This window comes from Mustela erminea, chromosome 12 (assembly GCF_009829155.1).
Source record: "Mustela erminea isolate mMusErm1 chromosome 12, mMusErm1.Pri, whole genome shotgun sequence".
Taxonomy (NCBI): domain Eukaryota; kingdom Metazoa; phylum Chordata; class Mammalia; order Carnivora; family Mustelidae; genus Mustela; species Mustela erminea.
This window is the reverse complement of record NC_045625.1, coordinates 21,040,593-21,058,104: the sequence shown is the minus strand read 5'-3', so window position 1 is coordinate 21,058,104 and position 17,512 is coordinate 21,040,593. Positions and strand designations below refer to the sequence as shown.

Sequence of the window (17,512 nt, the reverse complement as noted above, 5' to 3'; positions counted from 1 at the left end):
CATCCAGAATCCTGAAGCTGAAAAACCAGACTTGTCAGAATGCCTCCGAGAAGAAAAAAGCTGGCTCTTGGTTCATGGAGTTATTTGAAATTTTGTTTCTGCTTCGCTCATGTCTGGAGCAAGTCTGTCCAAAGCCAATCATTACTTCCTCTGGGCTCCCACTGCCCCTTCAAGTACTACAATTACACGTTATGTGCTAGATTATTATTGATCCTATCACCCCACTGAACCGAGAGCTCCTTGAGAGGAGAGACTGATGCCTCACTCATGTCTCGCTCATCTCAGCTCTCTTCATGACCTGGGCGATGGCAGGCACAGCACTCCTGGTTGTTTCAATGTAAACAAGCAGCAATAAGGAGGAAACTGAGCGACTGAGAGCATAGAAACTCAATGAAATACAAGTGCTCCGTATAAGGCATGGTTCAGCCCTTACTATGTACTTATTCTAGAAAAGGAGTTACACCTTCTGTCAGTATAACAAAAATACAAGTGCATATATAACATCTGTAATAAAGTAAATTTAGATAACATTTAACATTTCGTAGATGCTAATTGTGCCTTGGGTATTGTGCTGGTTCCCTATAACCCACTTAGTTTCACAAGAAACCCCTGACACAGGCACTGTTATTCCCATTTTACAGTTAAAGCAACTTAGTCACATAAAGGTTAAGTAATTTGCCCAAAGGCACACAGATAACAAGAGATCTGAGATTTGAGTTAGATAGCCTGACTCCAGAGTAACTGTGCCAAGCTATTATTGCTTCTACACTTTGTCCTGAAGCAGGGTATAAGAATTCAGAAAGAAGACCTATTTTCAGTTGGACAGACTGTGGAAGAAAGGATGACGGGAATATTAAGAACTGAAGAAAAATGGGGAGGGGATTTCAGGTGGAGGACATAGCGTGTACAAAGATACGGGGGTAGAAAAGTTAGCCCTTCAGTTATTCCAGATTAGTGCTGCAATTTGTTCAAGGATGGTGGTGGTGGGTTAAATCCAAATCTCTCAAGAGTATTTCCCACAACACTCTTCAGATCAATAAGGACAAATACATCAACATAAAACCAGTGCTGTCATCATAACCAAAAGACAGAGAATATAAGAAAATTTAAATTGCTTTTTAATAGAAGAATAAATACCAAGTTCTAGCAAAGCTGTTTCTCAACCTCCCACAAGTCACTGTCAGAGGGCACTAGAAGAGCATGGAAAAGAGAAGAGGGAAGCAAAAGGGTCTGAACGTGTGCTTGACTCACTCCCAGAAAGAGAAATTCCACCTGCAGCATGAAAAGACTGAAAAGAAGATCTGGTATACCAGGGTACTGACTACAAGCAAAGGATGAAAGTCTAGGAGGCTTAAGGTAGTCGTATGAGAAAGGCATTGTTTCTGGGAAAGCAGGTGACTAAATGGAAAGAACTGGTATGCTGTGGAGACTAAGTACTGATGGGGAAAAGAAGCAAGAGGGGAATGCAATAGCCTACAAAGCAAGAGAGAACCCCAAAATAAAAGAATATACCATTCTTTCCTTCTCTCCCCAAAAACCAAAATATCCTTTAAAGGAACTGTACTTCATTAAATGACAGAAGAGGGCACTCTTAACCTAGAAATATTATTAACCATTCTAAACTATCAATTCTATGGAATTCATATATAAAAGAAGTGTTCATTAAAAAGAAAGATAGAAAGAAAGAGAAAAGATAAAAAAAAAAAAAAGGAAAGAAAGCCAGCCAAGATGATAATCAAAACATCTCACTTTGTGAAAAACTCTACATTTTTTAATAATACCTAAACAAGAATTAAACACACACACACACACACACACACCAGTAACTCTGTAACACAATAAACTGAAATAAATATCCTCAAATAAGCATGGTGGGGTATGAGGAAAACACCTTGAGTCAGAAATTCAAAAACTAAGAACAGAAATGGACACAAAACAGGCAGGAAATAAAACAGAAGTGACTGAGTTCAGGAAACAAACAAAAGGAAAAGACAAATTCATATCAGAAAAAAAGTCAAAATGTCATAGTACCCAAAGAAGGATAGATTAGAATAAAAAATTGAGGAAAATTGAAGAAATACAGGAAAACAACCAAAAAGAATAAAAATGATATTAAAAAGAAGAAAAAGGGAGCAAAAATCAAGTTGCTGAAAAGGAATATAACCAAAGATCCAACATATGTATAATTACAGTCTCTAAAGAAGAAAAACATCAAAACCGAATAAATATTTAAAACTATAATCCAGGTTAAGTCTACAGAAATAAAAAGATCAAATATAAGTGCTGAAAGGGCCCACTGTAAATCTGAGAAAGCTCATCCAGAAAATAATAAATATGGAAGCAGAAATTAATGATATAGTTGAGCAAGGGTCACAGATTTTCTTCTGTAGAGGGTCAGAAAGTAACTATTTTAGTAAAAACCTTCTCAGCCTGTTCTGTCACACTATTCGACTCTGTCTTTGTAGCACAAAAGCAGCCACAGACATTATGTAAACAAACGACTTAGCCTTTAGTGTCCAATGAAAGTTTATTATAGAAACAGGCGATGGGCCAGATGTGGCCCACCAGCAGTGATAGCTAGCTAATCCTTGATGTGGAGGGGGAAGATAACAGGGGGTCCAATTACAGAATAAAACCATGGCTTTTTGAAAATACTAATAAAATAGATGACCTCCTAGCTAATTTAATCTAGAAAAAAGGAAGAAAATACAAGTAAAAGGAGAAATAATCACTGAAATGGAAGAAAATTCAAAAAGTTAAATATAAGTATTTCACAGGCCACTCTGCAAATAAATTTAAATACACAGAGAAAATGGGTAATTCCTAAGAAAACGGTTTGCTAAACTGACACCACTAGACTTTAAAAGTTAACAGATCATTTTCCATAGGGGGAAAAAAACCTGAGAAGGTTATCAAGGAACTCCCCCACCAGAAAAGCTCCCATGCCTGGGCTGTTTTGTGGGGAAATTCTACCTAACCATTGGAGATCAGATAGTCCAAATGCTATGTGAATTGTAATAATGAAGAAAACCTTTAAAACAATGAAGGGCATAATAAAAAAGGAAACATTTCAAAATCTTTTTATGAAACAAGGAAAATATTAATGCTTAAATCTGATAAAGATGATACATTAAAGATGATACAATCTGATAGAGATAAAACTATAAACTAATATCGCTTATGAATATTGATGCAAGAATACCAAAGAAAGTATTAGTGAAGAGACTCTAACACCAGAGAAGAAACAAACACTATAACCAAGTGGGATTTATTTCAGGGAAAGAGAGAAAATGGGGGGGAGGATCAAGAGAGAGAAAGACAGAGAGAGACATGTGAAATCGTATCAAAATTTAAAAATTACAAGGAAAAGAAATTTAAAAGAATATATTGTAGTTAGCTTTCCTTTGTACTGTATTAATGGATATTTTAGACTAAGGAGTTAACGTGATCTTTCCTCTGATTTCAGCCTACGAGATGGCAGTCTTAGAGTCTCTCTGTGTATACATGACTGGAATATGGGGTAGTTCCAAAAAGAGTAACAACATGAATCCACTGCCTCCAAAAACATTTAGGACCCATTTAGTGAAGGGTTCCAATTCTAAATAACTTATTCATCTTTATCTACTCCATGGGTATCATACTGCCTAGCTGGACGTACCATGTCGTTGTGTTACCTTAAAAAGAAACAACAATTTACTGCCCACAATATGCCCATTTGGGCATATTGCAAATGCTTGGGTATCCCATGCAAAATAAATGCCATTTTTGGGCTTGACCAGTTGTAAGTATGAGTGTTTCCGACTGATGGCTTATAAAAGAAGCAGAAAGACTTCAGACGTAACTCTTCTACCACAGAATACTGTTACGATATTTATCAGTTTGTAGGAAACGGTCAGAAACAATGTTAAAATTTTTACAGTCTTTTTATTATCTTTTCTTTGGACTTCAATTCTGTAAACAGGAATCAGTTGGGGGGTGGAAGTTTTCTAAGGTCGACACAGATCTCAAATCAGGCGTGCTGTCAGAAGACCTGCAACATAAACCACTGTGATGGTCACTGTTTTCCACCAGGTGATGGAGGGAAGATTACTCTGTTTCCCCCGAATGATTTAAAAAGAAAAATGTACCAGGGCGCCTGGGTGGTTCAGTGGGTTAAAGCCTCTGCCTTCGGCTCAGGTCATGATCCCAGGGTCCTGGGATCGAGCCCCACATCGGGCTCTCTGCTCAGCGGGGAGCCTGCTTCCTCCTCTCCCTCTGCCTTCCTCTCTGCCTACTTGTGATCTCTCTGTGTCAAATAAATAAATAAAATCTTTAAAAAAAAGTACCAACACTACTTTAGAAGTAAATGCATGTAATCCTCTGCTTAGAGAGAACAGAAAAACAAGATATCTCTTATTCCTAAATGACAGAGTTTTTAAAATCCTAATTAGGAGCAGTCTAAATAGACAGTTGACTTGGCAAGGGAAAACAGCGTCAGAAAGAATGGCTAAGAACCAATTGTTTTGAACACAAAGTCACTATTTTTATAACTGTTCTATAAACAGTGGTATCATTGTACTATCCTTTAGTTGCCCGTGATGTACATTTTGCAAACAGTTTATCTTAGAAGGAACAAGAGGATATAATAGTGTTCAAAGTTGGGAGTTTTACTGTTACTTTGTTGAGATTTTTCTTAAGACAAATTTGGTATCTCGTTACAATTACCATAAAACTTGCTTGCTAAAAGTATGTCATCATATTATATGGAGAGAAATTGGTGGGGGTTCAATCATTCATTCTGTGCAGGACAAATTTACTTTTTTTTTTTCATTTTTGAAGATTTTATTTATTTATATCCCAGAGAGAGAGAGAGCGAGCGAGCATGCACAAGCAGGGGGAGCAGCAGGCAGAGGGAGAAGCAGGATTTCCCACTGAGCAAGGAGCCTGGTGTGGGGCTCCATCCCAGGACCCTGGGATCATGACCTGAGCTGAAGGCAGATGCTTAACCGACTGAGCCACCCAGGAGCCCCTGTGCAGGGAAAATCCAAACGATTCCCTTGATTCAGCTGCATAGGCTGAACCTTCTAACAGACGTGGGCAGCCTTCTACTGAGGCACAGGTCCTTGCATTCAACACAGAACAGCTGCTCCCTGGGTACTGGGTAGAGAGAACAATCCCAACCCCAGTGACACCTACCATTTATAAGATCTGAGTTGAGAGAACCAATATTTAGGAAACATGGACGCCAGTCATTCCTCCAAATAACCCACAATAATCTAATCCTACCCTTGAATCAAGCCAGATCAACAGAGGACAGGAGTTTTTAAGGCCTCTTTCCTTATCCACTGCACACTTTCCTGCAATGTAATGAGTCACGCTCAGGGCAATAAGCCTCATAAAAATCCTCAATAAATGGGGCACGTGGGAGGCTCAGTGGGTTAAGCCTCTGCCTTTGGCTCAGGTCATGATCTCAGGGTCCTGAGATCGACCCCTGCATCGGGCTCTCTGCTGAGCAGGGAGCCTGCTTCCTCCTCTCTCTCTCTGCCTGCCTCTCTGCCTACTTGTGATCTCTGTCTGTCAAATAAATAAAATCTTTTTAAAAAATCCTCATAAAATGCTGCTCATACATTGTACTACCTATGAATTCTCTCTGGAATAAAAAAATTCCTATCTAATCACATTGTCGATAAAAACTGTACTTCCCCTGAGAAACACCACTTTGTTATAACCTTAAGGCAATGTCATGGCACCCTTTCTGACAGGATGGATCAAAAATGAAAACTAAATTTGTGAGCCACTAATGCAAAGATAAATAAGTTATAAGAATATGGATTATTCTTAACCTTACTTCTGCATCTTTTTTTATGTCCCTTTGTTTTCATTCTTCTTTATTTTTTAAAGGATTTTTTTTTCTTTTTATTCTTTCTTTTTTAAGAGATTTTATTTATTTATTTGTCAGAGAGAGCGAGCGAGCACAGTAGGGGGAGTAACAGGTAGAGGGAGAAGCAGGCTACCCTTGAGCAGGGAGCTGGATGTGGGGCTCGATCCCAGGACCCCACATGGGATCATGACCTGACCCAAAGGCAGATACTTAAACTACTGAGTCACCCAGGCGCTCCTCATTCTTCTTTAGCTTACAGATCTAACTTATTTTATTTGCTATACCCATGCAGATCACTTTAAAAAAAGATGGGACATAAATAAGTACTCTTGTGTTTTAAAAATTCTACACTTAGTATTAATATAATAAATCACAAAGGAAAAGATCAATAGTATTGACTACATAAAATCTAAAACTTTTATATGTCAAAAACACCATAAACAAAATAAAAAGAAACTATTAATCAAGAAAAATGTTTGACATAAATAATAATGAAACTCCTACCCTATGAATAAGTTTTATATCTCAATAGGAATACAAAATTGGAGAAATGAAATGATGATGGTAAATAAACTGATCAAGAAATTTGATGTTGAGGGCGCCTGGGTGGCTCAGTGGGTTAAGCCGCTGCCTTTGGCTCAGGTCATCATCTCAGGGTCCTGGGATCGAGTCCCGCATCGGGCTCTCTGCTCAGCAGGGAGCTTGCTTCTTCCTCTCTCTCTCTATGCCTGCCTCTCTGACTACTTGTGATCTCTCTCTGTCAAATAAATAAATAAAATCTTTAAAAAAAAAAAAAAGAAAGAAATTTGATGTTGAAATAAATGGATTTAAAGAAACCCAGAACTGTTTTCCTGACATAGACTCCTAGAACTAGAGAACTCTCCCGTTCAACCCTCTAATACTGCGGAAGCCAATTACCTTGCTCAAACGTGTTCAAGGTTGTTCTTTACCTGCCTTCCCATGTCACAGAGGACATGTCTCTCCACTCCCTATTCACTAATCCTCAAGGGAGGAACAGTATCTGTAATCTGACTGGGAGGTGACTCCCACGCCTTGGTCACATCTCCTAGTGGGTAGAGTTCATATATCATAGGTCACTGCCCAAACAAGATGCAGATTCTTGCTTCCTGGGACCTGCACAGAGGGCAAGACTAGGAGAGAATGAAATAGAGTGAAGGAAATCACATCAAGGAGAAGAAAATTTGAAATCCTATTGGCCCAGCTAGAAAAAAAATATGATAAGGAAAAGAAAATATATCCAAATGTAATTACTCTAAAGAGCCCCTGAACGATAGGGATATTTACTAGGTTCGGGGAAAGTGGCTCAAAATCATCAAAGAGAAAAGTTACAGGATTATTATGGAGGACAGACTAAGAGGACAGTTCCCGCAACAGGTGCCCAGATCCAGGTATCATTCTCTCAAGAAAGGTCTTCTGAAAGTTTTAAATAGAGACACAGGAGTCAGCATTAATGGGGCAGCTCTCTGGAACTGCAGCTGTCATGCTACACAGTTTCAGAAAATGTGGACACATTTAAGAAGAGAATGGCTAGAAAAATCAGAGGAGAATTCTTCAAGCATCGTTAAATTAGTTTCAGTGCTGTTCTTGTAGCAGGTACAGCACTGGCTTGAAGGAAACCTGCCTGGGAGATGCAGGGAGTTAGAACTTGAGAAAGAAGGAACAGAAAAACAGAGGTGCCTGAAGGAGGATCCGAGGAGAATGACAATTGATTAGACCTCCCCCTGGGTTAGAGGCCGAACTGAATAGAATCATATACCTTCTAATGAAATGAAATGTGGGCAAGATTTCTTTGAACCCTGGAGGATGGCAGCAGGTCCAGAACTCCCTGGCATCATTCTTTCCACATGGAGACTCCCCTGGCTGAATCCAAAGTACAATGTTAGGAGAACAAAAATCTAAGTGTGAAAACAAAAACCAAATATAGGGCAGGAAAGTCCTAATACCTAGCAAAAGGAATTGGCCAGACCTGGGGATAGAAAAGGAACAGAAATGAGGGGGGCGGCAGGTGCAAAGCTTCCAGTGGGAATCATCAGAGGGAGCTGGGCCCTGGAGGCTTACCCGATGCAGAAACGGATATGGTGGCCAGAAGGGATGTTGTGGTGGCCCAACAAAGCAGCCCAGGCAGCTGAGTCTTAAAAGTCAGTTCTAAGGAAAGGTGGGGCTTGGGTGGAAATCCACTAACCTAAGGCACTTCCTGGACGTCACTCCGCCAGCGAAAGCACCAGTTCCAGAAACTCAGAGAAGCTTAAGGATCCACCGAGGGTATTTCTCCAGGAGTCAAATGTGAGAACTCCTAAGCAGGAAGTGGCACTCAGAGACAAGGCATTCAGATAAGAATCCCAAAAGCTCAGAACTAAAACAATTCTTGGGATCTTTCTGGGGGCAGAGAAATTGAGAGAAAAAAGCAGAAAATTGGGACAGTGAAGGAGGCATGTAAGACAGCGCAATTCTCTCGAAGACTTTCCTACTACTACTCCTCTCACTATAACGGGGAGCCTCCTGCCCACAGCAAGGAGGCTCTTCCACTAGAGATGAAGAGCTTCAGCTGTGGTGACCGATGGATAGGAACAGGGCTTGAAGGAGAAGTGAAAATGGAAAGGTTCTAAATCCTTGGGATGGGCACCAAGAAAGACCCAGAGCCACCATGGCAAAGTCTTAAAATTTTCAAGGGAAGAAAATTTCCCTCCCTGAAAAACATATGGCAAGACTAGTGTCACACAGATCCCAGTAACTTATGAGAAGAGATCACTTCCCAAACTTAGTTCAAATTCATAGGCAGTGGACACCAAGTAGCTTGGTAATCTAGAGAGGCTGAAATATCACATGCCAGATTATACTTAGCATTGGTAATTCAGGATCCAGGCTGTAAGGGACCCTTATTGATACTCAAGCTACAGTTTAGACCCCATCTCCTACCACTTTCTCCAGCTCACTTTGCTCCAGCCATCCTAACTTCCTCGATGTTCCTAGAACATGCCAAGGACATGCCTCTCTCAAGACCATGTCACTTGGTGTCCTCCCTGTGCATGGCTTATTCCCTCACTTTCTCCAGATCTGTGCCCAAATATCACTTTCTAAGAGAGGCCTTCCAGGAGACATGAACAGACATTCCTCCAAAGAAGACATACAAATGGCCAAAAGACACATGAAAAAATGCTCAACATTACTCATCATCAGGGAAGTGCAAATAAAAACCACAATGAGAAGCAACCTCACACCAGTCAGAATGGCTAAATTAACAAGTCAGGAAACAACAGACGTTGAGGATACAGAGAAAGGGGAACCCACTTATACAGCTGGTGGGGAAACAAGCTGGTGTAGCTACTCTGGAAAATAGTATGGAGGTTCTTCAAAAAGTTAAAATTAGAGCTACCCTATGGCCCAGCAATTGTACTAGTAGGTATTATCCAAAAGATACAAACATGGTGACCTAAAGGGGCAGCTGCACCCCAATGTTTATAGCAGCGATGTCCAAAATCGCTAAATTATGGGAAGAGCTCAGATGTCCATCAACAGATGAATGGATAAAGAAGAAATGGTGTACACACACACACACACACACACGCACGCACACACACACACAGGAATATTACTCAGCCATCAAAAAAGAAATAACTTGCAATGATGTGGAAAGAACTAGAGGGTATTAGGCTAAGCAAAATAAGTCAATCAGAGAAAGACAATTATCATATGATGTGACTGATATATGGAATTTAAGAAATAAAACAGGATCATCGGGGAAAGGAGAGTAAAATAAAGTAAGATGAAATCAGAAGGAAGACAAACCATAAGAAGCTCTTAACCCTAGGAAACAAACTGAGGGTTGCTGAAGGGGCAGGGGTTCAGGATGATGGGCATTTAGGAGGGCACATGATGGAATGAGCACTGGGTGTTACATGCAACTGATGAATCACTAAGTTCTATCTCTGAAACTAATACCATAGTATATGTTAATTAAAAGAATTTAAATAAAATATAAATAAATATATCTTATATATCATATATATATATTTATATAGAGAGAGAGGCCTAAATATAATATATATAATATATATTTAAATAGAGACTTTCCCTGACCACCAGTTGTCACTCCCTTTGCCATGTTTTCTTTGCCACCTAACATGGGATTTATTTCCCTACTTATTTATCTCTCTCCACCACGACTCCCCAAAACTCCAACGCCATGTCAGCTGGGACTGCTTTATTGCTACCACAATGTCAGCCATCAGAACCTGCTTGACATAGAGTAGGAAAGAAAGAAACATTTATTCTATGAATGCATTTATGCATCCATGGCGTTTGAAGTTTTTGCTCACTGTCCAAGGTTGGCAAAAGTCAGGTGGGTCAGGACGAACTATGCACTGGGTTCTGAGAATATAATTTTGCTTTTTTCTTTGAAATAACTAATAATTAGTGAGAAGCAGCAGAAGTACATTAAGAATGAAGGCTGTGGGGCCAGGGTCACATCATCCTGTGTTCAAATCACTAAGTATGTGATCCTGGATAAACTGTTTAATTTAAGAGCTCATGATCTTTGTCTATAAAATGGGAATAACAGCAATGTCTTCCTCAGAAGGCTTGGTAGATCTGAGTTGATTCAAAGAGGACACATTGGTTTTGGTTTTGTTTCTGTTTTGTTCTTTATTTATTTGCTCACTCTAAATATATATATATATATAAATATATATATATATTTGTATATACATAATATATATTATTTATATATATTTATATACATATATACATATACATGTGTATGTGTGTGTGTGTGTGTGTGTGTGTGTGTATTATCTCCACACCTTCTTTATCCATTCATCAGGGATGGACACTTGGTCTACTTCCATAATTTGACTATTGTAAATAATGCTATAAACACCAGGAGGCATGCATCCCTTTGAATTAGTGTCCTTGCATTCTTTGGGTAAATACCTAGTAGTGGGATTTCTAGATGTAGCCTAGTTCTATTTTATTTATTTATTTATTTATTTTGGCATAGTTCTATTTTTAACTTTATGAGGAACCTCCAAACTTTTCTCCGAACTGTCTGTACTACTTTGCATTCCCACCAGCAGTGCAAGAGGGTTCCCCTTTCTCTACATCTTCTCTAACACCTGTTGTTTCTTTTTTTTTTTTTTGGTAAGTTTTTTTTTATTAAATTTATTTATTTTCAGCACAACAGTATTCATTATTTTTTCACCACACCCAGTGCTCCATGCAATCCATGCCCTCTATAATACCCACCACCTGGTACCCCGACCTCCCACCCCCCCCTTCAAACCCCTCAGATTGTTTTTGTAAGATTTTATTTATTTATTTGACAGAGAGAGATCACAAGTAGGCAGAGAGGCAGGCAGAGAGAGAGGGGGGAAGCAGGCTCCTCGCTAAGCAGGGAGCCCGATGTGGAACTCGATCCCAGGACCCTGAGATCATGACCTGAGATGAAGGCAGAGGCTTAACCCACTGAGCCACCCAGGGGCCCCAACACCTGTTGTTTCTTGTGTTGTTGATTTTAGCCATTCTGACAGGAATGAGGTGGCATGTCACTGTGCTTTTGATCTGCATTGCATGATGATGAGTGACGTGGTACATCTTTCAATGAGCCATCTGCATGTCTTCTTCGGAAAAATGTCTGCTCATGAACTTCTGCCCATTGTTTAATTGGTTTATTTGGTTTTTGGGTGTTGAGTTTTATAAGTTTTTTTTATATATATTTTGGATACTAACCCAAAGAGGGCACTTTGAACAGTGCCTGGCACATACTTAGTACTCAATAAACATAGGTATCATTGTCATCATCATTATTATGTGCTGGGAGCTATTCTAAACAATTTACTTGTGTTATGTAAAGATCAGTCAGGAGGTAACTGCGGTCTGGGAGTCAAGAAGAACATAGCTAATTCATTGGCTGTTTTTTAAAAATGGAGCTGAAGGTCACACAACATAAAATTAACCACTTTTGAGTGTATACTTTAGTGACATTTCTTAAGTTCACAGTGTTGGGCAACCATCACATAATTCTGCTTTTTTCTTTTCTCAGAACAATGATGAATATGGGAGAGAAGCATCAGGAAGACAGGAGCAGGACCTAACCTATTTAACTGCCTTCCTTCAGAGGGGGCAGCCTCTCTACTTGGTTGCCTGTAAATTTGCCTGCTATACCCAAAGGACTCAAGAATAAAAAAATCCTGTGTCTCTTCCTACTAACCAGAGCTATAGAGTTCATACAGCTCGCCTCTATCTGGCTTCCTCACAAGGCCACATGCACTTTCTAGGAAGCCTGACCTTCATGAGGCCACTGTTCTCTATGTCAGGTTCATGGGCTCAAACATGGTCCAGTCATAAGGCCTCTTTGTCTCGCCAGTGACACCACAGTGAGGCTCACATCACTGATCCCCAGGAATTTGGTTCTGGTTGTCCATACTGACTACCCTGGGGGTTCAGCGATCTTAAACCGGAGTAAGAGATAGGAGGCCTTTTCAATCCATCACTAGCAGGGAGCCCTAAATAAAATGGTCCATTCTTGGTGCCTACCCGCTATGAGCTAGAACCCCTGTGGGGAAGGGAATAGATGGTACGATTCAGGCACCGTGAAACCCAGAGTGGGTGTCATTAGAACTGGAACACAAGTCTCCTGACTCCCAGATGAGCATTTTTCATGTTCCCCCACGTTGTGCAATGCACGTTATTTCACGTGTCCTGAGACACAAAAGAGACACGTACACCCACCTGCTGGTGCGGTTGTCATCGTTATTTGCACTGACTGCTGCTCAGAAGATCCCAGGAGAGTGACATTCACTGTGTAATCAGTTGCTGGGTACAGGTCTAAACATACCACTGGAGTTCGCTCCCTTGTTGTGAAGTTAAATGATGTTGCATGATAAAAATTATTCAGGTACCACCTTTGACCCAGAACTTGAAACTGTCGTGAGATGAAAAGAAAGCATTGCATTAAATTTTCTGTTGGCTTACAGATATCTAGATTATAAGCGAAACAGAAATAAAGCAAGAAGGTTCATTCTATTGGAATTACTTCTAATACAACATCAAGCTAACTTGGGGATGGACTTTACAACCTACCCTCCCTGTCCTGTTCAATGTCTCCTGCCCCTCCACCAGCTATAGGACAAAGCTGAGAATGTATCACGGCATCTCAAATGAACAAAATGTAGGCTATTCTAAGATAACGATGCCCTCCCAGGTAAAGAAGATAGCACTGGAGCCACCAGGCAAAATTCTCTTCTTTTCATTCAAAAAGAATCCATTGATACACCTCACAAAACAGAATATTTGAACTTCATGAGGACTCTTCCCAATGGTGCTTTCAAAGCAACTGTACAAGGGGACTTCACTTGGTCCTTCCTAGTAGAGCTGTGGTAAGAGAGTTTTTGAGTTTTTGGCCCATGGATCCATATGCATGGTGTTAACCTCTAACACTCTATCCACTGCCAACCCAAGATGCATGTATAATGTAGGGACTTACGAGGGAAAAAAACATATGAAGGTCCCGGAAGTAATATGATCAACCCTGGGCCAATCCATGCGCTACTGCTGGACATCTTGGTGTTTAGCGTTTGCTTTGATGCTCAAGTCCCTGGCTATGGCTGCCCTCTATCCCTCCTCATCACTGCTGTTCTTCCGTAGTCATCCAAGACCTAGCTCATTGGGAGTTTCCACTCTCCCCCAGTTCCTAGCATTCTCTTGGATAACCTGAAGGTCTTTATGGACACGCCATCGAAACTTGGCCTCAGAGATCCTGAGCTCAATGCTATGAAGCTCTTCTGCTCCACTTTAGCTACTCATAGCCACAGCCACCTCCCAGGCTGTGCCATCCTCAGAGCTGCTCTAAGATCTCACAATCTCCTACCCCACTGGACCACTCATCCATTACACCTGATCTCTCTCAAGAAACCCCTGCAAGGCATCCTCGCTCGAGATCTTCTACCTGTATTCCACCACCTCCATCCCGGTCTTCCCCAGCTCTCCCAGGTACCCTATCACTTCAATTATTCTCTTGCTTGACACCCTCCACGCCCTTGCCCCTCTGTTCTCAGTTTCACCCATTCTCAGGGTCCACCCAGATATTTGGTTTCATCAGGTCTACATTTAGGCTGCTGCCATCTGCTGGAAAAAACCTCACAACTAGGCAGGCAGTCTTTCTACAGACGCAGTCTCATCCTAAACTCCACGTGGTTTAGTCTACAAACAAAATATAACTTTCTGATCACATATTTAAATCATACTGTATGCACAATTTTACAGTAAAGTTGTTTTATTTAAAAATATATTGTTGGGGGCGCCTGGGTGGCTCAGTGGGCTAAGCCACTGCCTTCGGCTCAGGTCATGATCTCAGGGTCCTGGGATCGAGTCCCACATCGGGCTCTCTGCTCAGCAGGGAGCCTGCTTCCTCCTCTCTCTCTCTCTGCCTGCCTCTCTGCCTACTTGTGATCTCTCTCTGTCAAATAAATAAATAAATAAAATCTTTTAAAAAAATATATATATATTGTTGGGACGCCTGGGTGGCTCGGTTGGACGACTGCCTTCGGCTCAGGTCATGATCCTAGAGTCCCGGGATCAAGTCTCTCATTGGGCTCCCAGCTCCATGGGGAGTCTGCTTCTCTCTTTGACCTTCTCCTCGCTCGTGCTCTCTCTCACTGCCTCTCTCTCAAAAAAATAAATAAAGTCTTAAAAATATATATATATATATAGTGAAGGTTTTTTTTTTTCTGTCATTAATTCATTCTGTAAATAGATATACAGAATATACAGTGTTAGGTATACAATGGCAAAGTACAAGCCCTAACCTCAAGGAACTCAGAGATGAGTATCCAGGCAAACAAAATACCCAGGGCAAGTCCTAAGTATGTGAGGCAGTAGGGGCACTCAGGAGGGACACCTAACCCTCCTCTTTGGGGGTCAAGAAAAGCTGCCCTATCTAAATTTGGACCCGAGGAGAAATGAGCATTAACCAGGTGAGCTGCAGACAGCACAAGCAATTCAGATGGCGGGAACAGTGTTCAGGGCAGAAGGTCGCTGAAACCTGCCCACCAGGGGAGATGACTGACCTGGGCCTTATAGATAAACAGAAGTCAGGCAGGTAGGGTAAGGGAAAGGACACTGCTGGTAGGAGAGTCACATCCGTGAAGACAGTGCAAAAAAGAACACAAAAAGTTAATCAGGGAGTGTGGGCCTAGAACTTATAGAACAGATGAGGTCTGGGGAAAGATTTAGGACTTAAGAGCATAGAGACAGTGGAGGAAGTAAAGAGATTGGATAGCATGGCCCAAGGAAGGGTACAGAATGACAAGAGAATGGGCAACACACAACCTTGATGGTAATCAGACTTAAGGAATCGGTAGAAGAAGGGAATCCTAGGAAAGAGAGACAGATAAAGGGCAAAGTAATAGGAGAAACAGAGACCATTTCCACAGGAATCCTGGTCAACAGCAGCAACTGCAATTCACTGTGAGGAAGAACATATTCTGCATCCGCAGAAGGTTCTAGCAGATGAACGTGGGATTGTTTACGTAGCCAAATACCCACATGAACATTTACATCGTTTCCAACTTCCCCTACTATAAATAGAGCTTCAGAGAACTGCTTGGTCTTTCTGTATAGGTCTGCTCATTTCCAAAAATTTACTGAGGCTAACAAATAAGAAATAATTATTCCAGAAAAGTCATGCCCATTTAACTGGCCAGCAGCTATGTGTAACAGTACTCTATGCTGGGGGTATCTGGGTGGCTCAGTTGGTTAAGTGTCCAACTCTTGATTTAGGTTCAGGTCATCATCTTAGAGTTGTGAGATCAAGTCCCGAGTCAGGCTCCACACGAGGCATGGTGTCTGCTTAAGAGTCTCTTTCTCTCCCTCTTCCTCTGCCCTTGCCCAACCTTGCACGCATGCTTACTCTCTCTCAAAATAAATAAATAAATAAACAAACAAACAAAAACCAAAACACTACTCTATGCTTATAGAAGAATCATTGTATCTTGTGGTTTAATTTTTTTTTCTTTTTTTTCTTACAAGTGAGGAATAAAATGTGTTCATATGTGTTTTGGCTATATATATATATATATATATATATATATATATATATATATTCTCTTTGGAAAACTGCCCTTGAATGTTCACATTTTCCAATGGGCTTGTTGAGAGTGCTTTCCATGTTACTTAAATGAATCTTTAACATATTAATAAACAACTTTTTTTTTCAAAACTTAACTCTTTAATCATTTTAGTATTAATGCAAAGAATCATTTCTTTTCTCTTTTTCAAAAAAATTTATTTATTTATTTGACAGAGAGAGACACAGTGAGAGAGGGGACACAAGCAAGGGGAGAGGGAGAAGAACATTCTCCGCTGAGCAGAGACCCCAATATGGGGCTCGATCCCAGGACCCCGGGATCATGACCTGAGTCAAAGGCAGATGCTTAATGACTGAGCCACTCAGGCACCCAGAACCATTTATTTTCTTAACCAGGTAGCTAACCAACTGTCCCAGGACCATTTATTTCTATATTCATTTTTAAAATTCATCTATATCTTATATCAGTAATAATCTTAACTTTATTTGGGGACTTGAATATGTCTCTAGCCCCTGTGTTCCTTCTAAACATGAAAATGTGAATATTTGGTTCATCTGCTTAAAATCCTCCATTGGCTCCACAAAGACATCAAAATAAGATCCAAACTCAAAATTCACAGGGCTCTTCATGATCTAGTCACCGCTCAGATTTTAGCCTCATCTCTTCCTATTCTCCCTTGCTTTTTTAGTTCCCTAAGAGAACTGTGTTCCCTAATATCCAAGATGCTTCTCTGCTTGTCCCCAGTGCCCTTCTCCACCTTCACTCCACACCTTTTATCTAGTTGAATCCCACTCATTTTCTGTGATTTAGCACTGTCTTTGCTTCTTGTTTAAAAAAACAAAACAGGGCCACTTGGGTGGCTCAGTTGGTTAAGCAACTGCCTTCAGCTCAGGTCATGATCTTGGAATCCCAGGATCGAGTCCCAGAACCCCAGGATCGAGTCCCACATTGGGCTCCCTGTTCAGCAGGGAGTCTGCTTCTCCCTCTGACCCTTCCCCTCTCATGCTCTCTCTCTCTTTCTCCATCTCTCAAATAAATAAATAAAATTTTAAAAAATTAAAATTAAAAGAAAATTTTAAAAAACCCCACCTGGACATACACACGTGCACACAACCCTCCATTTATTTACCTTTTATCAAAGCACTCATTACACCACAGTGCCACTTACTTGTGTATTTACACCAGTGGAAACTGAAAGTCCCTGATAAATGATACACTGTTGGTAAATGGCTAAGGAATGAATGAATGAACTTGAAATTAATACTTAGTCTATTCTGCCAAGAGGCGCTAAAAATGACACAAAATAACAAACCTCAGTTCTGACCTGAATTTAGGAATCATTTTACTTGAGAGGTGTGATTTTTAAAAAGTCAAGTTAAATGAGGACCAATTGTCATGCAATGAGTTTCTTAAAAATTTACAACCCAGTGTGAATTTGATGACAGAATAAGCTATAAGTATAAAATGCACTAAAATAAAGTATGATACATACATGTGAAATACCAGACAGGGAAACTGACAGCAAGCCACCCGCTAGTGTGTCTTCCTT

The 17,512-nt window shown here is 40.5% G+C and overlaps 1 protein-coding gene and 1 long non-coding RNA gene across 6 annotated transcripts in view; both read right to left on the bottom strand.

The window, feature by feature from the left end:
- SUSD1 (sushi domain containing 1) overlaps positions 1-17,512 on the bottom strand; it is a 138,275-nt gene that overhangs the window by 47,029 nt on the left and 73,734 nt on the right. For all 5 annotated transcript variants that reach the window (XM_032308466.1, XM_032308464.1, XM_032308467.1 and 2 more), the window contains exon 10: positions 12,608-12,800. In XM_032308466.1, the coding sequence (XP_032164357.1) occupies positions 12,608-12,800 (193 nt within the window). The remainder of the gene's footprint in view (positions 1-12,607; positions 12,801-17,512) is intronic.
- On the bottom strand, positions 3,908-4,159 carry LOC116570879. The gene is made up of 2 exons (XR_004277588.1): positions 4,128-4,159; positions 3,908-4,030 (listed from the first exon to the last, which is right to left on the bottom strand). It is a non-coding gene; the product is annotated as an uncharacterized LOC116570879 (long non-coding RNA).